Raw genomic sequence first — 15609 nt, 5'->3', positions numbered from 1 at the left:
GAAGAACCTACAGGGAGTTATGAATGCCTCCTTGTTTGGGAATTTTAAGATCAGGCAGGACAAAGCAGGAGCAAATGTGCCGTCTGATCAACCATGGGCACGTCTGAGAGGAGGGAGGGACTGTATGGCTTCGGAGTTTCCTTTTTAGCTTTGTCCCACCAGCTCCGTTACTTGTCAATAGAGACTGGGCCCAGTTCTTCTTCGCCCTTAACTACAGGACAGACTATATACACTTTAGTGCCCCTTCATTATCTTAACAGCAGGAATGGCAGGAAGCTGTGGCAAGTCATCAGTTCTCCTTTTTCCTGGAAGGTACCACAGCATATTTCAACCACCAAAGATAACTTCCCACCCCCCTCCTCCCCCCCTTCCTGAATGTAATGGACAGTTTCAGCTTGACAAGAGGAAACTATAAACCACCTCTGTTCCCCCAGCTCAGCTCAGCCCAGCCCAGCTCAGCCAGGATTGGAGAGGCAGCAGGAAAGGGTTCCCTGCACTCTGCTAGCTGTTGATCTTTTCCCTGCGTGTTAAGCTGTTTCTCTGGGAGAGAACAGTGGTGGTGGTAGGGTGGCCTTTCACACAACCCAGCTGGGTGGGGATGGGATTTGGGAGGAGCAAGCCAGGCACCTCATCATGAGGCTCTCCCAATTACAGCGCAGGTGGGAGAGGATGAAGGCAAGGAGATCAGTCGAGCCCAAAATTTGTATCCGCATCCAATCCGTGGCTATAAATATTGCAGGGCTCTAGAGCTCAGGGCTACCACTGCCCAGGTGGGTTTTTCTGCCTCAGCGCCGCGACCCAGCAGCACTGTTAGGACTCTAGATGATTGTGTCTGTCGTAGCTCAGAAAACACCAGCACTTCCTCAGAGTGCAGCCCGGCAGGAAGGTCCAACACTACTTTTGTGCCCCCCTGGCACAGACAATAGGAGCAGTCCTCCGCACCGGAAGGATAGGTGGCATGTGTAGTTCAGTGGACTGGCCACAGAGTTAGTAACCAGGAAGACCCATCTCTGCCACTCCCTCTTTCATTGGGCTTACGTAAGGGCTTTGTGCCTTAGTCTCTCACTGTACAATGGGGATAACAATCCCTACACCATCCCAGAGAGGCACACAAGGGGTTAATAGTGCAGCACCCTGAAGATGCTCTCATTTACAGTTGCAGAGACAGAGCCGCATCCGTTGTGCTCCCATAAAGGAAGCTGGCTGCAACCTTTGGGAAGAGCCAGCCCTAGATTTCCATGCCCACTGTTATTCACTGGGAACAGGCTCAGCCTGCAGCCCACCCTCACCAGAGCTAGCATCTAAACACACCCCATGTAGGATGGGGCTTGATTCTGGAAACTCAAAGGCGGTGCAAACTTCAGCACAGCTACGCCCAGCAAGCCACTCCCAACTCCCTGAGATCCTGCACTTGTCATAGTGAATCAGCAGGGTTCTAACACCTGCTGGCTGGGACAACACCAGAGCTACACCCTTCTGTGACACCCAGACTCTCAGAGCGCCTCCCAGTCCCACCCTGATTCCTCTTTGGCCAGTCACTGATGATTTTCTCCTACAGCTCCTCGGAGATGGCATTCTGCCTGGGGAGCCCCTCACTCCAGCTTCCCCATGGAATCTCTTTCCAATTCCTCCCTTTGCTTGTTCACTTGCACACACGATGATGACTTGAGGTGGAATTATCCCTGAGCCGGTGGCGCCTATGAATGATTAACTAGTTTGTCTCATTTGCTTTCCTCGCTCTTCTCTTTCTGACATTGTTCATTTCCCGCGTCCATCTGCCGCCTGCTCATTCCCAGCCACGGTCGATACTAATAATATTCAGCATTTGCAAATGGCTTCTCTTCCAAAGATCTGAAGGGGCTTTACACAGGTGGGCAGGTATCAATATTCCCATGTTATAGATGGGGAGTCTGAGGCACAAAAAGCTCAAGTGGCTCAAGGCAGGGCTTGGGATAGAATAGGTCTCCTGAGTTCCCTAGACCACTGCTGTCTCCCTCTGCAGCATCCACCCCGGAGTGCCTGATCCTGATGCTAACGCTCCTCTCCTCTCCTCTCAACACCCATTAGCATTTCATTTAGGTGTTGTCTGCTTGAAGTAGCGCGCATTCAAATGACCTCCCTCCGCGGGATGTGTTAGACCATGCTTCAAGACGTACTAACTGGCCATAATCACGCTGACAGCATATTAAGCTCATCACGTCTTGAGCGAGTGTGGATTAATGTTCATGTGAACCCACTGCCCCTTCGCACTAGATTGGCAGCCTGCCAACTGCTGTCCCACACTGCTTTGCACGCTAGCAGGATGGGCCTATTTGTTTACCTGTGTGCCCTCCCACACTTCAGGGTCACATTGACTGAATGAGCCAAAACACTGTGTACTCTGCAAGCTGTGGAATCTGCTGCAGAATCCACCTCTTCCTCCATGATTTAAGCCTTTGTTTCAAACAGACTCAGTCTCCAGGCCTCATAGGAGGAAAGCAAACCATCCAAATATATGCTGAGTGTAAAGAAGGGCAGTGCTACAGAGAGCCTGAAACAATACCAATGGATCATTTCAGCAGAAACATCTAGCTGATATGTTTATCTCACAATATCCAACTGCACCTCATCCCTTCCTGGGAGCCTAAAGTCCTAGCTGCCCCCTCCCAAGCTGCCAAAACCTCCTGCTTCCAGCCTGAGAGCATCTAGGATTCATTTATGCATTGCCAGTACAAAAGTCTGCAGCATGCTGAAAATTAAACATTTTAGAACAGTGTAAACCTAATTAAGTTGAATAGCTAATTAGACAAGAGGAAGGATATCACGCTGAGTGTAATAATCATTTTCAGATTACCTTTAATAGAAACAGCTATCCAAACTACAGCGGAATCGTCAATCTGCTGCACTGGATTGCTGCCGAATCCAGGGGCCTGGCTACAGAATGTAGGACAAGCTTGTCATGCAGCATACAGAGTCTTGGGTCATCGAGTCAGTTCTGGATCAGATAATGGGGATATTTCCTAGAGGAGAGCTGTGAACAGGGAACTGTCTCTGGAGTCATTGACGGTCAAGTTAGGAGAGTTTGAAAAAAAAAAATATGGGGCCTGATCATTTCTCTGTGCACACAGCTCCCCTTGATCCAAGCGTGCATGCATCTCTGAGTGGACAGCTGGGCCTGTTAGGTTTTTTTTATTTTTATTATAATAATGCCCAGAGGCACCAGCTGAGATCAGGGCCCCATTGTATGAGTCCCTCTATAAATACATATTAAGAGGCCCAAGGGGTTTACAATTTATGGTCCCAACCCTGCAAATGTGCTGAACTTTACATGCCCGAGCACCTGCTTCAGTGTTCACAGGATTGGGGCTTAAACAGTTAAGACAGAGAGTGGGGAAAAAGGAAGTATTATCATTCTCCTCTCACAGATGGGAAACTGAGGCTCAGGGGAAATTAAGTGACTTGCTCAAGGTCACACAGGAAATGAGTGGCAGAGCTGAAACTGAACCCAGATATAAAATTGACACTTTATTGGAGTTCTGTATCTTTACTATTATATGGGCCCACCTTCCCTTTCTTTCTACAATATCCTTTACTTCTTAGCGCACTCAGTCTGGGCCCAATTCAGCTCTGGGGTAAGAAAATGCAATGTCATTGAAATCAAAGGGATTACATCCCGTCTGCACAGAACCCTGAGTTTTCATTTTTCTCTCTACGGCTTTGTTTCCCTCTAAAGCAGCCATGGGATCCTGGGTTTTAAATGGGCTGTATAAGGAATTGTTGGGGAAGATGGCAGTGTGGAGGGGGCTGGGGTGCAGTGCAAGTCCCCCCCAAGCCCCTGATGCTTTGCATACTCTAACAATTCACTTACCTTTTGCTGAGAATGCAACTGTTGCCACCTTTTCCTTGTTGCTGGTCAGTTTAGCCCTCCAGCTAAGTCAAAACGTATAGAGCCCATTGTGGACAAAGGAAAGGCCAAACAAAAGCAGTCCAACAGAAGCCAAAACCTTAACTCAGTCTTTTCCTGGATCAAAATGCTCCCCTGAGAGCCTGACAAACTGTGCTTATCTCCAGGCTGCTGTACTGAGCCCTAGGCCACATCCACACTGCAATGAGATGCCTGCGCCTAGCCCCTGCTCCAATGCAGGGCTGTTTAATTGTGGTATAGGCTGCAGGCCAAGCTCTGGGACCCGCCCACCTCACAGGGTCCTAGAGCCCAGGCTGCAGGCCAAGCCTGGATATCTACACTGCCATTAGACAGCGGGTTTTTAACTGCAGTGGCCATACCCTTAGAGTCAGAGGGGCACTCACTAGCACTAGCCCTGGGGAGATGTTATGGCTAACCAAGAACTTTTCCTCCCTGCTCCTCCTACCACAAGGCCACCTCGACTCCTTCCCTGCAGTTCCTTTTTTCCCCTCTTCAGGACTTGCCTCTCCAGACCAAGCGCAATCTCCTCCTTAGGGTCCATGTCTGGGTGTCTTTTTAAAGGTTTCTTCCCGGACCCTTTCCACTGTTTCTTCAAAAGCTCCCTCAGGCTCTCCCAGGGCCTTGCACTGAGAGACTCAGAAGCTCCTGTCCCTTTCTGTCTGTCTGTCTCTATAGAGATTCCCAGCAAGTTTTGCCCTTCCCCAGCCTCTCCCAGTTTTGAGGGTAGGCCTGCTTATATCCCCTGGCACTTACACCCTGCAACCCTTGCCCCCTCTGGAATTCCCAAGCAAAAGTTTCAAACAACATAACTCACTTTCTCTCTCTTTTCTTCCTGGGCTGCTTCTTTCTTTCTTTCTTCCTTCAGCTTCTTCCCTGACTTTTTCAGCAGCTGCCATGCAGGATCCTTGCTAGGCCCTCTTCCAAGGTCAACAGATCCTGGCCCTGCCCCTTCTTTCTCTGGTTAAAGAAACCCACCAGTTTCTTATCCTGTCCAGGAGCAGAAGAGAATCACAACCATGTCCCCTCTCTGGACTGGGAAATGAGTGCTTCTATACAGCTGGCCCACTTCCCAGCATTCCTGGCCAGCCCGTCTCCATGTCCCTCTGAACTACCAGGGAGTCAGCCCCAGTGTTCTCTAGCCACATTTCAATTCTGGTCATTACATTCTGCCCATAAATTATCATTTTCACTTGGTTATGGAGTTCTCTTCTTCCTGCCCTGTTGTGTAATGTTCCTGTGTGCTCTTAAACAGCCTTCACCCCAGAAATGGCTGCCGTTCCAAATCTACAGAGGGTTCGCTACAGATCTGTATTCTGTGAAGTCAGTAGGGTGCTTTGGGATCCGCTGGAAGGCAAGCACTGTTGAAATCAGTCATTACTGTGGTGTGAGTAGTGTGTGTAACCTCTGTTACAATCCCTTCCCTGTGTGCTCCTGCTGCAGCCCCAAGGCCAGGTGCTCTCGGCAGGCAGAGACCCCTGCTGTTAGATGAGACTGCTCACTGATCTCACTCCCAAGCCTTTGATCAAAAGCTCCCTTGTTTTGGGACACTTTCTGGCCTCAGAGTTCTCTGCTGATCAAGAATGCCAGTTGTGCTGATCGGGGGCAGGATGCCCCTGGGCATGGGTGAGCATGACACCACATGAAAAGGGGAACTAAGACTCCTGTCAGAACGTACAGCTTCTGTATGCAAGGTTTCTCCTGACTGACTTTCTCCTCCATTCCCTACCCGGCTCTGCTTCCTCTCTCCCAATGCATCCTATCTCGTCAGTGTGGATTAAAGCAGATTCCCCCATCCTCTGTTCTCCCTCTGGATCTATTCTCTTTGTTGCTTGGCCTAGGAACTGCATCAAATGATGTATGTCACCCTCCCTCTAGCCCTCGCCTCATTTTCTCCTCTTATATCTGGGTGCAAGCAAATAATATGTTTTAATATGGCTAAATGTAAATATATATAGCTAGGAACAAAGAAGCAGGCCATACATACAGGATGGGGGACTCTGTCCTGGGAACTAGTGACTGAAAAAGATTTGGGGGTCCTGGTGGATAATCAGCTGAACATGAGCTTCCAGGGTGATGCTGTGGACAAAAGGGCTACTGCAGTCCTGGGATGCATAAACAAGGGATTCTCAAGTTGGAGCAGAGAGCTTATTTTACCTGTGTATTTGGCACTTGTGTGGCTGCTACTGGAACACTGTGTCTAGTTCTGGTGCCCACAATTCAGGAAGGATGTTGATAAATTGGAGAGGGTTCAGAGAAGAGCCATGACAATGATTAAAGGATCAGAAAACCTGCCATATAGTGATAGACTCTAGAAGATCAATGTAGTTAGCTTAACAAAGAGAAGGTTACGGGGTGACTTGATGACAGTCTATAAATATCTACATGGGGAATAAATAATTAATAATGGGCTCTTTAGTGGAGCAGAGAAAGGCGTAACATGATCCAATGGCTGGAAATTGAAGCTAGACGAATTGAGACTGGAAATAAGGTGTAATTTTTTAATAGTGAGAGTAATTAATCATTGGGACAATTAACTAAGGATCATGGTAGATTCTCCGTCACTGACAATTTTTAAATTAAGATGGGCTGTTTTTCTAAAAGAGCTGCTCTAGAGGAATTATTCAAGGGAAGTTCTGTGTCCTGTGTTATACAGGATAGCAACTAGATGTCACAGTGGTCCCTTCTGGCCTTGAATCCATGACTCTTATCTTTCTCATGCCTCTCTATTGAATTCCAATGACAATTTTAGCTTCTTCCTGAAACGCTGGTACCTGCCCCCTTCATATAATCATGCAGTAGTTGGGTCAATTTTTTACCTCCAGTTAGTAATCCAGCCTCATCAGAAAGAGGGGTAGGGAGCTCACATAATCCCTGATTGCTCCTCTCCCCTGTCCCAAATAGGGGAATAATCTCCACTGTGCCCAGTGATTGTGCCTGGAGCCTAGCGAATCAGGAAGAACACAGACCAGGCAAAGAAACTCATCAAGGTTTAATGTCACACAGGAGAGAAATCCCAACAGCTCCTCATAAGCAATAATTCCCTTCACCCCACACTGTGTGCTCCCCCATGGGGTCAGCACTAGGGGATGCTCAGCCGCTCTCTCTCAGGGGCTAGGCAATGTGGTATAAATGGGAGTTGTCCAGCTGCCCTAACAATAAAACGTTCCATCGGGGCAGCAGGGCAGGGGGGGAATGGGGTGGAATAGCTGCCGGACCAAGGTAGGTTTCCAGTGTGACCGCACTGAGGCCGGGGGGCTTATGCAATGGAACCACTCCTTAACAATGGATACAGTGCCAACGGTTATCAGATAGTGCAGCCCATTTCTTAAACCAGATCTCCCCCATAATTCCATCCCACTCACCAATCCTGTTCCCATGCCCTCCTTGCAGCTGCTCAAGATTGCCATGAAGACGAAGGAACATTAGGACAGTACTGAGGAGTAAAGATTAAACTAAACCCGCTTTGGTGCGATTGGTGCAGTTGCTTGATTTCTTCTCCCCAGAGGCTGGTCAGGACCAGCTCATCCTTTGTTGCCAGTAGCCTCATTTCTCTAGCTACCTCTGCAGCCTGGTTCAGGCCTCTGGTGTTTACTCCTTCCATTGTGGTGTCATCCATAAATCTGATCACAATTATAGTTACATCGAAGAAACATCTGCCGAGCAAAGACATTAAGCTACGCACAAGAAGCACAGAGCGACTTGGGATATGTTAGATTAGCTGGCCACAAGAGCCGCTGGAAACTATCAAAGACCTCCAGACTGGCCTGTAACCAGCAAATAATATCACTGAGGCATGACAGATGCTTCACCTTTATGCCAGAAGCCACTTGTAGACTACAGATCCATAGACTCCACAGAGCATCTGGAAGTGTTTGCAAACAGAACAGTGCAAGCACCACTTTAGTACATGGTAGGGACCCATCGTGCCCTTTGCCTAGGCTGGCTGTGAGAGGTGGACACCCCCATCCTGTAGAATTGTTTCAATCCACTGCAGAGGAATCAGATGATGGGGCAAGGAAGTGACAGTCCTTCCTGTGTCTGGCACCAGCAATATCGAACCTGGAACATTGCACTGAATTCTGGGAATCACAATGCCCGTGAGATACTGGTAGATTGAATGCAGCTCAGAGAAGCCTGGAGGGAATGATTTATGAGAGGAGATGGAGAGAATTAAATGACACATACTTTAGCTACACAGCAATCCAGGGGAGGGGAACACAATAGACTCCTAGCTATCTGAATGGTGTAAACACCAAGGAAGGAGAGGGATTATTTAGGGTGGAACAAAAAGGTGTAGCTAGGAATATGGGATGAATTTAGAAAGGAATCAAAGACAAATATCAGGAAACATTAATGGCAAGATGTATTAGCCTGAGGAATAGATGCCCAGGGGAAGTGGTGGAAGCCCCACTGCTTGGGATGTGTAAAGCTAGAGTGCACAAAGCACTACGAAGGGTCCTACAGGAAACAATCCTGCTTGGTCAGGATAGAGGGAAGAGACCAACTTAATAAACTAAGAGAGCTTTTCCATCTCCAGCTTCTATGAGTCTATCAGCATGTGGGGAAGACGGAGATGCAATAAAACCAGACTTTGCATTTTTACATGCTATATAATAAATCATTTCAATAACAGCGTCTGTGGGAGAATTAGAATAATAAGCTATTGATATGAGCTGCTGACTTACTTGAAATTGGGGTTTTGGGGTAGGATTGCAAACAAGGCCCTTTCTGAAACAGAGCAGAGTAGCTGGGGGAGGAGGATTAGCATTGGCGCACAGAGCATGGCCTGAACATGCTCGGAATTACCAGAGTGGAGAAGACACAGAGGCAGAAACAGACTTCCGCTGCTTGGGACGTTAGACTTGTTGTCCTAGTTTTTCCAATGAAGGAGGTTTTGGATTGCCCCTTTCTCTCTCACACACACACACAGATCCTATTCCCATCCCTAGCCCAAACAAAATCACTAACTCTCTTCACACACAGCCACACATATTCTTCCAACCACTCACCCCAGCATGCTGATGCCCACAGCACAGCCTACGTTTTCAAACAGGGTACGTTGATTTTGCTTTTTTTCAATTTTCCAGTATCCAAGCTGCCACGCAAAATTAGTGGGCACTATTGAAACATAGGTTTAAATGTGTGTAGAGGGAACACCCCCCAGGTGACTCTGAGCAACAGACACACACACAGGATTATCGAGGGGCTATTGTGACAATCTGGTTAATCTCAAAATGAAAGCTCAGATCCCTTGAACCCCAATATGTGGGCAGTGCTTTACACTAGGTCACACAGTTAATTAGTACCATATCGCACGTTGGTAAAACTCCTTCCCCTTCTTCACTTCACATACTTTCAATACAGCGCCCAGGGTGTTTTCCCCAGTGATTTGCTGTGTCTAGTTTCCCCATGTCTCATGTTTATGTTAGCATGCTCCTACTTTTTGAATTTCCATTGATGGATTCCACCACCCCACAAGAATGGTGCAGGTAAGTGGTTGGGGTGGAACAATCATAAAGAAGCCCCAGCTGACACTATTAAGATTAGCCATTGATGCAGTGCCATTTCCCAGTGGCTACATTGTTCCATCTACTCACAGACTCTGGGGTGGAAGGGTGGCTCACTCACTGGATTAACAGTTTCTCTTCTTCATTTATATCACCTGCAGTGGCTGGTCAGCATGCTCTGAGGTCTCCCTGGTGAGGTCACAGCCAGTGGGTGGCCAGTTGTTACAGAACTTTCTTCAGCCAGCAGTTGTCTCTGAACAGAGACAGTGGCGTCTTGTAGCTGATGAGTCCATGTCTCAGGGAGATGGGTGTCTTCAGCATCTCTCCGCAGCGGGCCCTGGCTGCACCTGGCATTCTCCTCCTGGATCTGGGTAACCTCGGTGTTCCCGCCATCCACAGCCACAGCATTGTTGCGTAAGCTGTTGGCCACACTGGCCATGTGCACTTTGTTGCCAGCTCTCTCCTTCTTCCTGCTCTTGTTCTGGAAGAGGAGGCAAGTGAAAACCTGCTTGAACTTCTTGCGGAAATGCTTGGAGATGAGGGCATAGACGATGGGGTTGAGGCAGGAGTTGGCATACGACAGGCAGTGGGAGGCCAGGCGGCAGGCATACGTGATTCGGTTGAAGGGAAAGTGGCCAAACCAGAAGCAAAGGATGACCAGGTGGTGGGGAAGCCAGCAGAGGCAGAAGAGTATGGCCACAGCCACAATCATCTTGGTGACCTTGCGCTTGGCCTTACGGGACTCTGAGATTCTCTCAATGGGGTCTACGGAGGTCCACAGGAACTTGATGGTCTTGGCATAAACCAAGCTCACGACAACCACGGGCAGAAGGTACCCAATCACAAAGGTGAGGATGTCCAGGATCTTCCGGCGCTGGTCCTCCCAAATGGGGACACAGATGGGCACCCCGTGGTAGTGGACAATCTGGTAGTAGCTGAGGTAGGGCCCTGCGAAGAACAGTGACAGGGTCCAGATCACTATGATGGCAACCGCTGCATTCCGGGAGGTCCGGAGATCCCGGGATTTCAGTGGGTAACGAATGGCCAGGTACCTGCAGAGTGGGATGGAGTGAGGCGGGGTTTAAACAAAAATCAAAAGGCAAAACAAATGAGTCAGCAAAGGAACTTCACTATCACTGTCCTGCTGTTCCATGCAGCTCCCACCCAAATGCTGTCTCCAGTGGGGCCTCCTATCTTCCCTCCACCCCACGGGAGGGAGGATTAAGCAGAACTTCCTGGGCAACTTGATTTTCCTTTCTTCCACCACTCAAGCACTCTTCCTCCATTCTGTGGACTCTGATCTTCCCCAGCCAGCCACTGGAGAGATTCTTGTTTCCTCACTGGCACCCTTGGGGACTGATGGGTTTGGAAAGCAAAAATCCAGTCTCAATCCGCTCCAAGAACAAACCTACCTCTCCCCAATGAGGAAGAGAAACGGCTGAGTAAGCAGACTGTGGGAGAGCTTGTTTTGGGTGCTAAGGGAGAGGAGTGGGAGGTGAGGGGCAACAGAGAATGGAGGGAAAGAGGAAAGGGAAATGGGGAGAGGGATAACGAGAGAGGTAGATATATGGGGAGAATGGGGGATGGCAAGAGCTGGGAGACGAGTTCTGCTGGTTGGCAGAGAAGGGAGACTTGTGGAATGAGTGGAGGGCGAGGATGGAGGCAGATGGTGAGGGAGCCCTGTGGGATGGGTCAGGGTGGATCTGCTTTGGGATTGAGGGTAAGAGTGCATGCATGGCACTATGCCACCAAGTCAGAAATGGACAGCAATTCCAAGTGGACAGAGGGGATCAACGCCCAGACACAGGAAGTGATCCTGTCCTGGGTGGGTTGTGCCCGCTCCTGACAGACACCAGCAATGCCTGCCTTTCTCCTATATTTAGCTCGCCATGCCAAGCAAGTCTCTTGAACTGGACTGAGAGACCCAAAGGGTGAGCAGGGATGGGAGGGGGAGGCTCACCTGTCTACAGAGACAGCCGCCAGGGTGAAGCTGCTGGCATACATGGTGAGGTAGATGAGAAAGTGCACGGCCTTGCAGGCAAAGGGGCCGAAGAGCCATCCATCCAGCGTGTAGATGGTGGCCTGGAAGGGGACGCAGCAGATGATGAAGCACAGGTCCGCCATGGCCAGGTTGAGGATGAACAGGTTGGTGGTGTTGTATTTCACCTGGCCATTGTGCAGCAGCACGGCCAACACCAGCCCATTCCCCACTGTGCCCAAGAGGAAGATGAGGGAGAAGACCACTGGCACAAGGATGCCCGCAGCACGCACCTCCAGGCTGTCGGAAGAGGCGTTCCAGCTCTCTGGCATCTTCCCATCGGACAGTGGGCCTGGCAAGGGAGAGAAGAGAGAAAAACAGCAGTGTCCCCATTGGGTGTCAGAAGCGCAAGAACGCCTCTTCGTGGAGACCACAGCTGCCACTGTCAGCCCAGATCCTATTGACTCAGCCTAGCTGGAGAGAACTCCCTCTTTTGGTGTCTCAGCAGGGCGAACGCGTGGGCCTCCCAATGAGAGGTCTTAGCATGCATCTTGGCTTTGTTAGTGTAATGGAGCCATGGTAGCTTTAGCTGTGCAGCTACAGAGATCCCTGCTCTTCCAGGGGTCCCACTTCTCACTCCCACCGACCCATCACCCAGAGCCCATCCCTGCTCCCCTATCTGTAGCCTTGTTTGAGTCTGGCACCCATGGGCTGTGGCAGGGGGTGAATGTCATAATAGCCCTTCCTACCGCCCACTTGGAAAGCTGCACTTTGGCTCCATCTCCTGGCTCTTGGGCCATATAAGGGAGAGTCTCCAGGAGCCACAGAACCTCACTCAGAGGTGAGAGGGATTTGCCACAGCCTGAGGGGGTGACAGGCAAAGAGAAAGTGTCTGGGGGTGTTGTGGAGACAGGGAGGTGGGGGCTTGAACATGAGTGGGAGAGGGAGCTGTCATGTCACACAGAGCCCCACAAAACCATGGGCCAGCTCTGGGCAAAGCAAACACATGCAGTGAAACCCCAGCGAAGTGACTGAGGTGCAGTGGCCTTTGCTGGGGGTGCGATCCCATGAGAGCACAGCGGTGGGTCATAGCCTTTGACACCCTGCTCAACCAAGAGTGAGGCTGGAACGAGGCCTTTCCCTAATGCCCTTGTAACCCCCGAGGCCCAATCTCCCACTAGATGTCAGCATCCAATAAGCTGATTTAACGATGACATCAAGAGACACAAAGTCCCTTCATCCACTGTGAGATAATTGGCTAGACTTGTGCTGGGATCAGCCTGTCAGAATTTGTGTGGCTTTGGGTCCCTAGCTGCGCTGAATCCAAGACATCCTTCTTGTGGAATCAAATAATTAATCATAGTATTGATTATAGAGGGCCTGGCCTGAAACTGGGTAGCCTGAACTGTAATGGAAGCCCTCAGGTTAAATCATTGACAGGATGCCCCAAACTGAGACTGAGATAAAGATGCTAAAATCCCACAGGATGTCTCAGGACCACCATTTAAATGCAAACTCCTTTTGTGAACTCTAGCCCTTTTGATGTCTGTAAACCGATATCTCCTGTTTTGATAAGTACCAGTACCTGCCCCCCCTTTGTCTTACCGGCCCCATAGAAACTCACTCCATACAAATTAGCATTTGAACAGGTATTGTGTAACCACACATCTTCGGGTGTTAGCCAGGGTCCCTGAAAACTACATTGTATACTCAAGTGACTCATTGGGCGTTCCTGTGAGGGCATCTGGTGTGCCCCACTGTGCATTGATTGTCTTTTCTGTTAAGTATAAACTGTTAATACAATTCCACTATACAATCAACGTGTAAATGAACCTAAGCAACTCCTATATAAGTCTTTTGTATCTGGTAGCCAGGTGAAGTACATTTGCCCAGCATCCAGACATGCTGCTTGACTTCCCTATAGCCACCTGGGTTTTCCCTATGGCTATAGTATTCCCCATAGTTATGGTTATGTGATTGTGTGTGTGTCACAATTAAAGCTGCACCCGATCCAATTCTAAAATGTAGCAGTGTGACTTTATTTTTCCTCGACATTCTCCACCAGCCAACGCTGCATGGGTGCAAGTACTGCCCTTGGCACTGGTCCCCAGGGAATGCCTCTGCCAGGCACCACTTCACCCGCTTTACTCCGTTACATTCCCAAAGCAGTTAAGCCTCTTGGGATTTCTTGTTTTGGTGAGTTTTAATCTCAGCTTTCCTTTGGCAGGGCTCAGCAGAGGCCCCCAGGGGAGGGCGTAGGCAGCCCTTGAGGGTGGGGAGAGGGGCCCTGCACTTTCTGTCCCCACAGCACCACCTAACCAGTTCCAAAGGCTGGGTGGTCTCCTAGGCCCAGGGGTTCTTCCATCTAAGTTAGGAGGGACAGAGTCAGCCCTACCTTACAAAGACAAACTAGCATGCATGGCCGCAGCACTATTGCAGCCCTGGCTCCCACTGCTCTGTCCCACACCAAAAAGGGGTTAGCGCTCTCTCTTTCAACCCAGCATCCCAGATGTTCCATACAGGGGAGGGGCCATCTCCTAGAGATCACTCTGCCCCACACCAGGGGATGGCTGCCTCTTGCCGTGTTTGAAGAAATAAGAGGTCCAGGGTGAATTAGAAAAATGACCAGTTTTGTATCAGCAGAGGCAGTTTTGTCCATTGGACACAGTCCAAGCCTGAACAACAAGAGTTCTGTAGCACTTTAAATATGTATATATTGGATGTGTATATGTTGCCTCTTATATATGTTGCCTGTATTTGTTGTATTATTTCTACCAACTGCATCTGAAGAAGTGGGCTGAAGCCCACGAACGCTTATGCCTACTGAAATTAAATTTTAGTCTTTAAAGTGCTACAGAACTCTCGTTGTTTTTGCTGTATTCAGACTAACACGGCTATCCCTCTGGAACAGTCCAGGCCTGGACGTCAGGGGACCTGGGTTCTATTCTTGTCTCTGTGACCTTGAGCAAGTTACTTCCCCTCTCTGCACCCATTTCCCTTCCTCCCACCCCGGGCCTGGCCTGCCAATTTAGATTGTGAGCTCTCTGGGGCATGGATTGTCTCTCTATGTGTTTATATAGCACCTAGCAGAATGGAGCCCTCGTCTCGGCTGGTCCCTTTCAGGCACTACCGTAAGACAAAGCAATAATTATTAATAAGCTCAGTTCAACTACACGAGCAGGGAACTTGAGTATTCTGGTTAATTCCATGACTTCGGTAACAAAACAGCCTCAAGCAAAGCATAAGAATGGCCACGCTGGGGCAGACCAATGGTCCATCTAGCCCAGCGTCCTGTCTTCCGACAGCGGCCAATGCCAGGTGCTTCAGAGGAAATGAACAGAACAGGCAATCATCAAGAGATCCATCCCGCTGCTCATTCCTAGCATTGCATGACAGCACACGTAGCCAATGAGGAACAAGCATCGTATCCTATAATAGTTGATCTTGTTATTAATTATTATTATAATTATTATTACAGCAGCAGAACAAAGTGCCATTGGTTGATCAGTAATGAGGGAAGGGCACTGTTACCTAGCAACATCTGATCAACTTTTTATGGGTACCACAAGCCCCCAGAGTCTCTTCTGCCTTACTCCAGCAGGGACTGGGGCTTTACCTTTCATTGGTAGAACCCTCTCCCATCGCTCCAGCAGGTTGTCTCTGGCTCCAGGTCCTGGCTCTCAAGGGGCTGGCTCTGTACCTCTGGCCCGCATGGGGCCCTGTCCCCATAGGTCTCACCCTTGAGTAATCTTTGCCCCACACACTGAGACCTGTCCCCATACATCTCCCCTCAGCAGCTTCTCTGTCCCACACAGAGAGATCTGTCCCCATAGCTCTGCCCCCCTGCCCCCAAGCCCCTCTGTCTCACATGGAGAGACCTGTCCCCCTAGATCTCCCCCCAGAGTCCCCTCTGCCCCACGCGGAGAGACCCGTCCCCACAGCTCTGCCCCCTAGCAGAAGCTTGCACAGCAGGAGCGGGCTGACTGGGCGGCTCTCCCCGTCGAGTCCCCTCGGTCTGACAGCGGGGCGATCGGTCTCTCTGTCTGTCTGTCTCGCTGGAGGAGCCCCGGCCCCAGGGCCAGGCCCCGCGGACGGGGCAGGGGCAGGGGGAGCGAGCGCGCTGCCTTCCCAGTCCCCAGCCCTCAGCGGCCCCTCCCACCAGCCTCGCCCGGCCAGGGCCACTCACCTGCAGCGCCACGCTCGGGACTGGGAGAGCCCCG

General features: G+C 50.0%; 1 protein-coding gene and 1 long non-coding RNA gene across 2 annotated transcripts; both read right to left on the bottom strand.

Moving 5' to 3' along the window:
• Positions 1-2818: 2818 nt before the first annotated feature.
• Positions 2819-4960, bottom strand: LOC137160707 (uncharacterized). Its single transcript, XR_010921965.1, has 3 exons — positions 4719-4960; positions 3848-3909; positions 2819-3010 (listed from the first exon to the last, which is right to left on the bottom strand). It is a non-coding gene; the product is annotated as an uncharacterized lncRNA (long non-coding RNA).
• A 1913-nt stretch (positions 4961-6873) lies between these two features.
• GALR3 (galanin receptor 3) lies at positions 6874-15058 on the bottom strand. Its single transcript, XM_067559021.1, has 4 exons — positions 15006-15058; positions 11372-11741; positions 9567-10463; positions 6874-8038 (listed from the first exon to the last, which is right to left on the bottom strand). The coding sequence occupies exons 1-4, from the start codon at positions 15010-15012 to the stop codon at positions 8029-8031; spliced, it is 1284 nt and encodes a 427-aa protein (XP_067415122.1). The 5' UTR covers positions 15013-15058; the 3' UTR covers positions 6874-8028.
• Positions 15059-15609: the final 551 nt, after the last annotated feature.

Source organism: Emydura macquarii, unplaced genomic scaffold (genome assembly GCF_026122565.2).
Source record: "Emydura macquarii macquarii isolate MOO-44397 ecotype Brisbane River unplaced genomic scaffold, CSIRO-AGI_Emac_v2 contig_2205, whole genome shotgun sequence".
Lineage (NCBI taxonomy): Eukaryota > Metazoa > Chordata > Testudines > Chelidae > Emydura > Emydura macquarii.
The sequence above is the reverse complement of the archived record's forward strand: the minus strand, read 5'-3'. Positions and strand labels throughout refer to the sequence as shown.

Excerpts from the sequence above, each read along its gene's own strand:
- GALR3 (XM_067559021.1), bottom strand. Across the intron at positions 10,464-11,371 it reads GCGGCTGTCTCTGTAGACAG|GTACCTGGCCATTCGTTACC; the intron begins GTGAGCCTCCCC and ends CCCACTCTGCAG.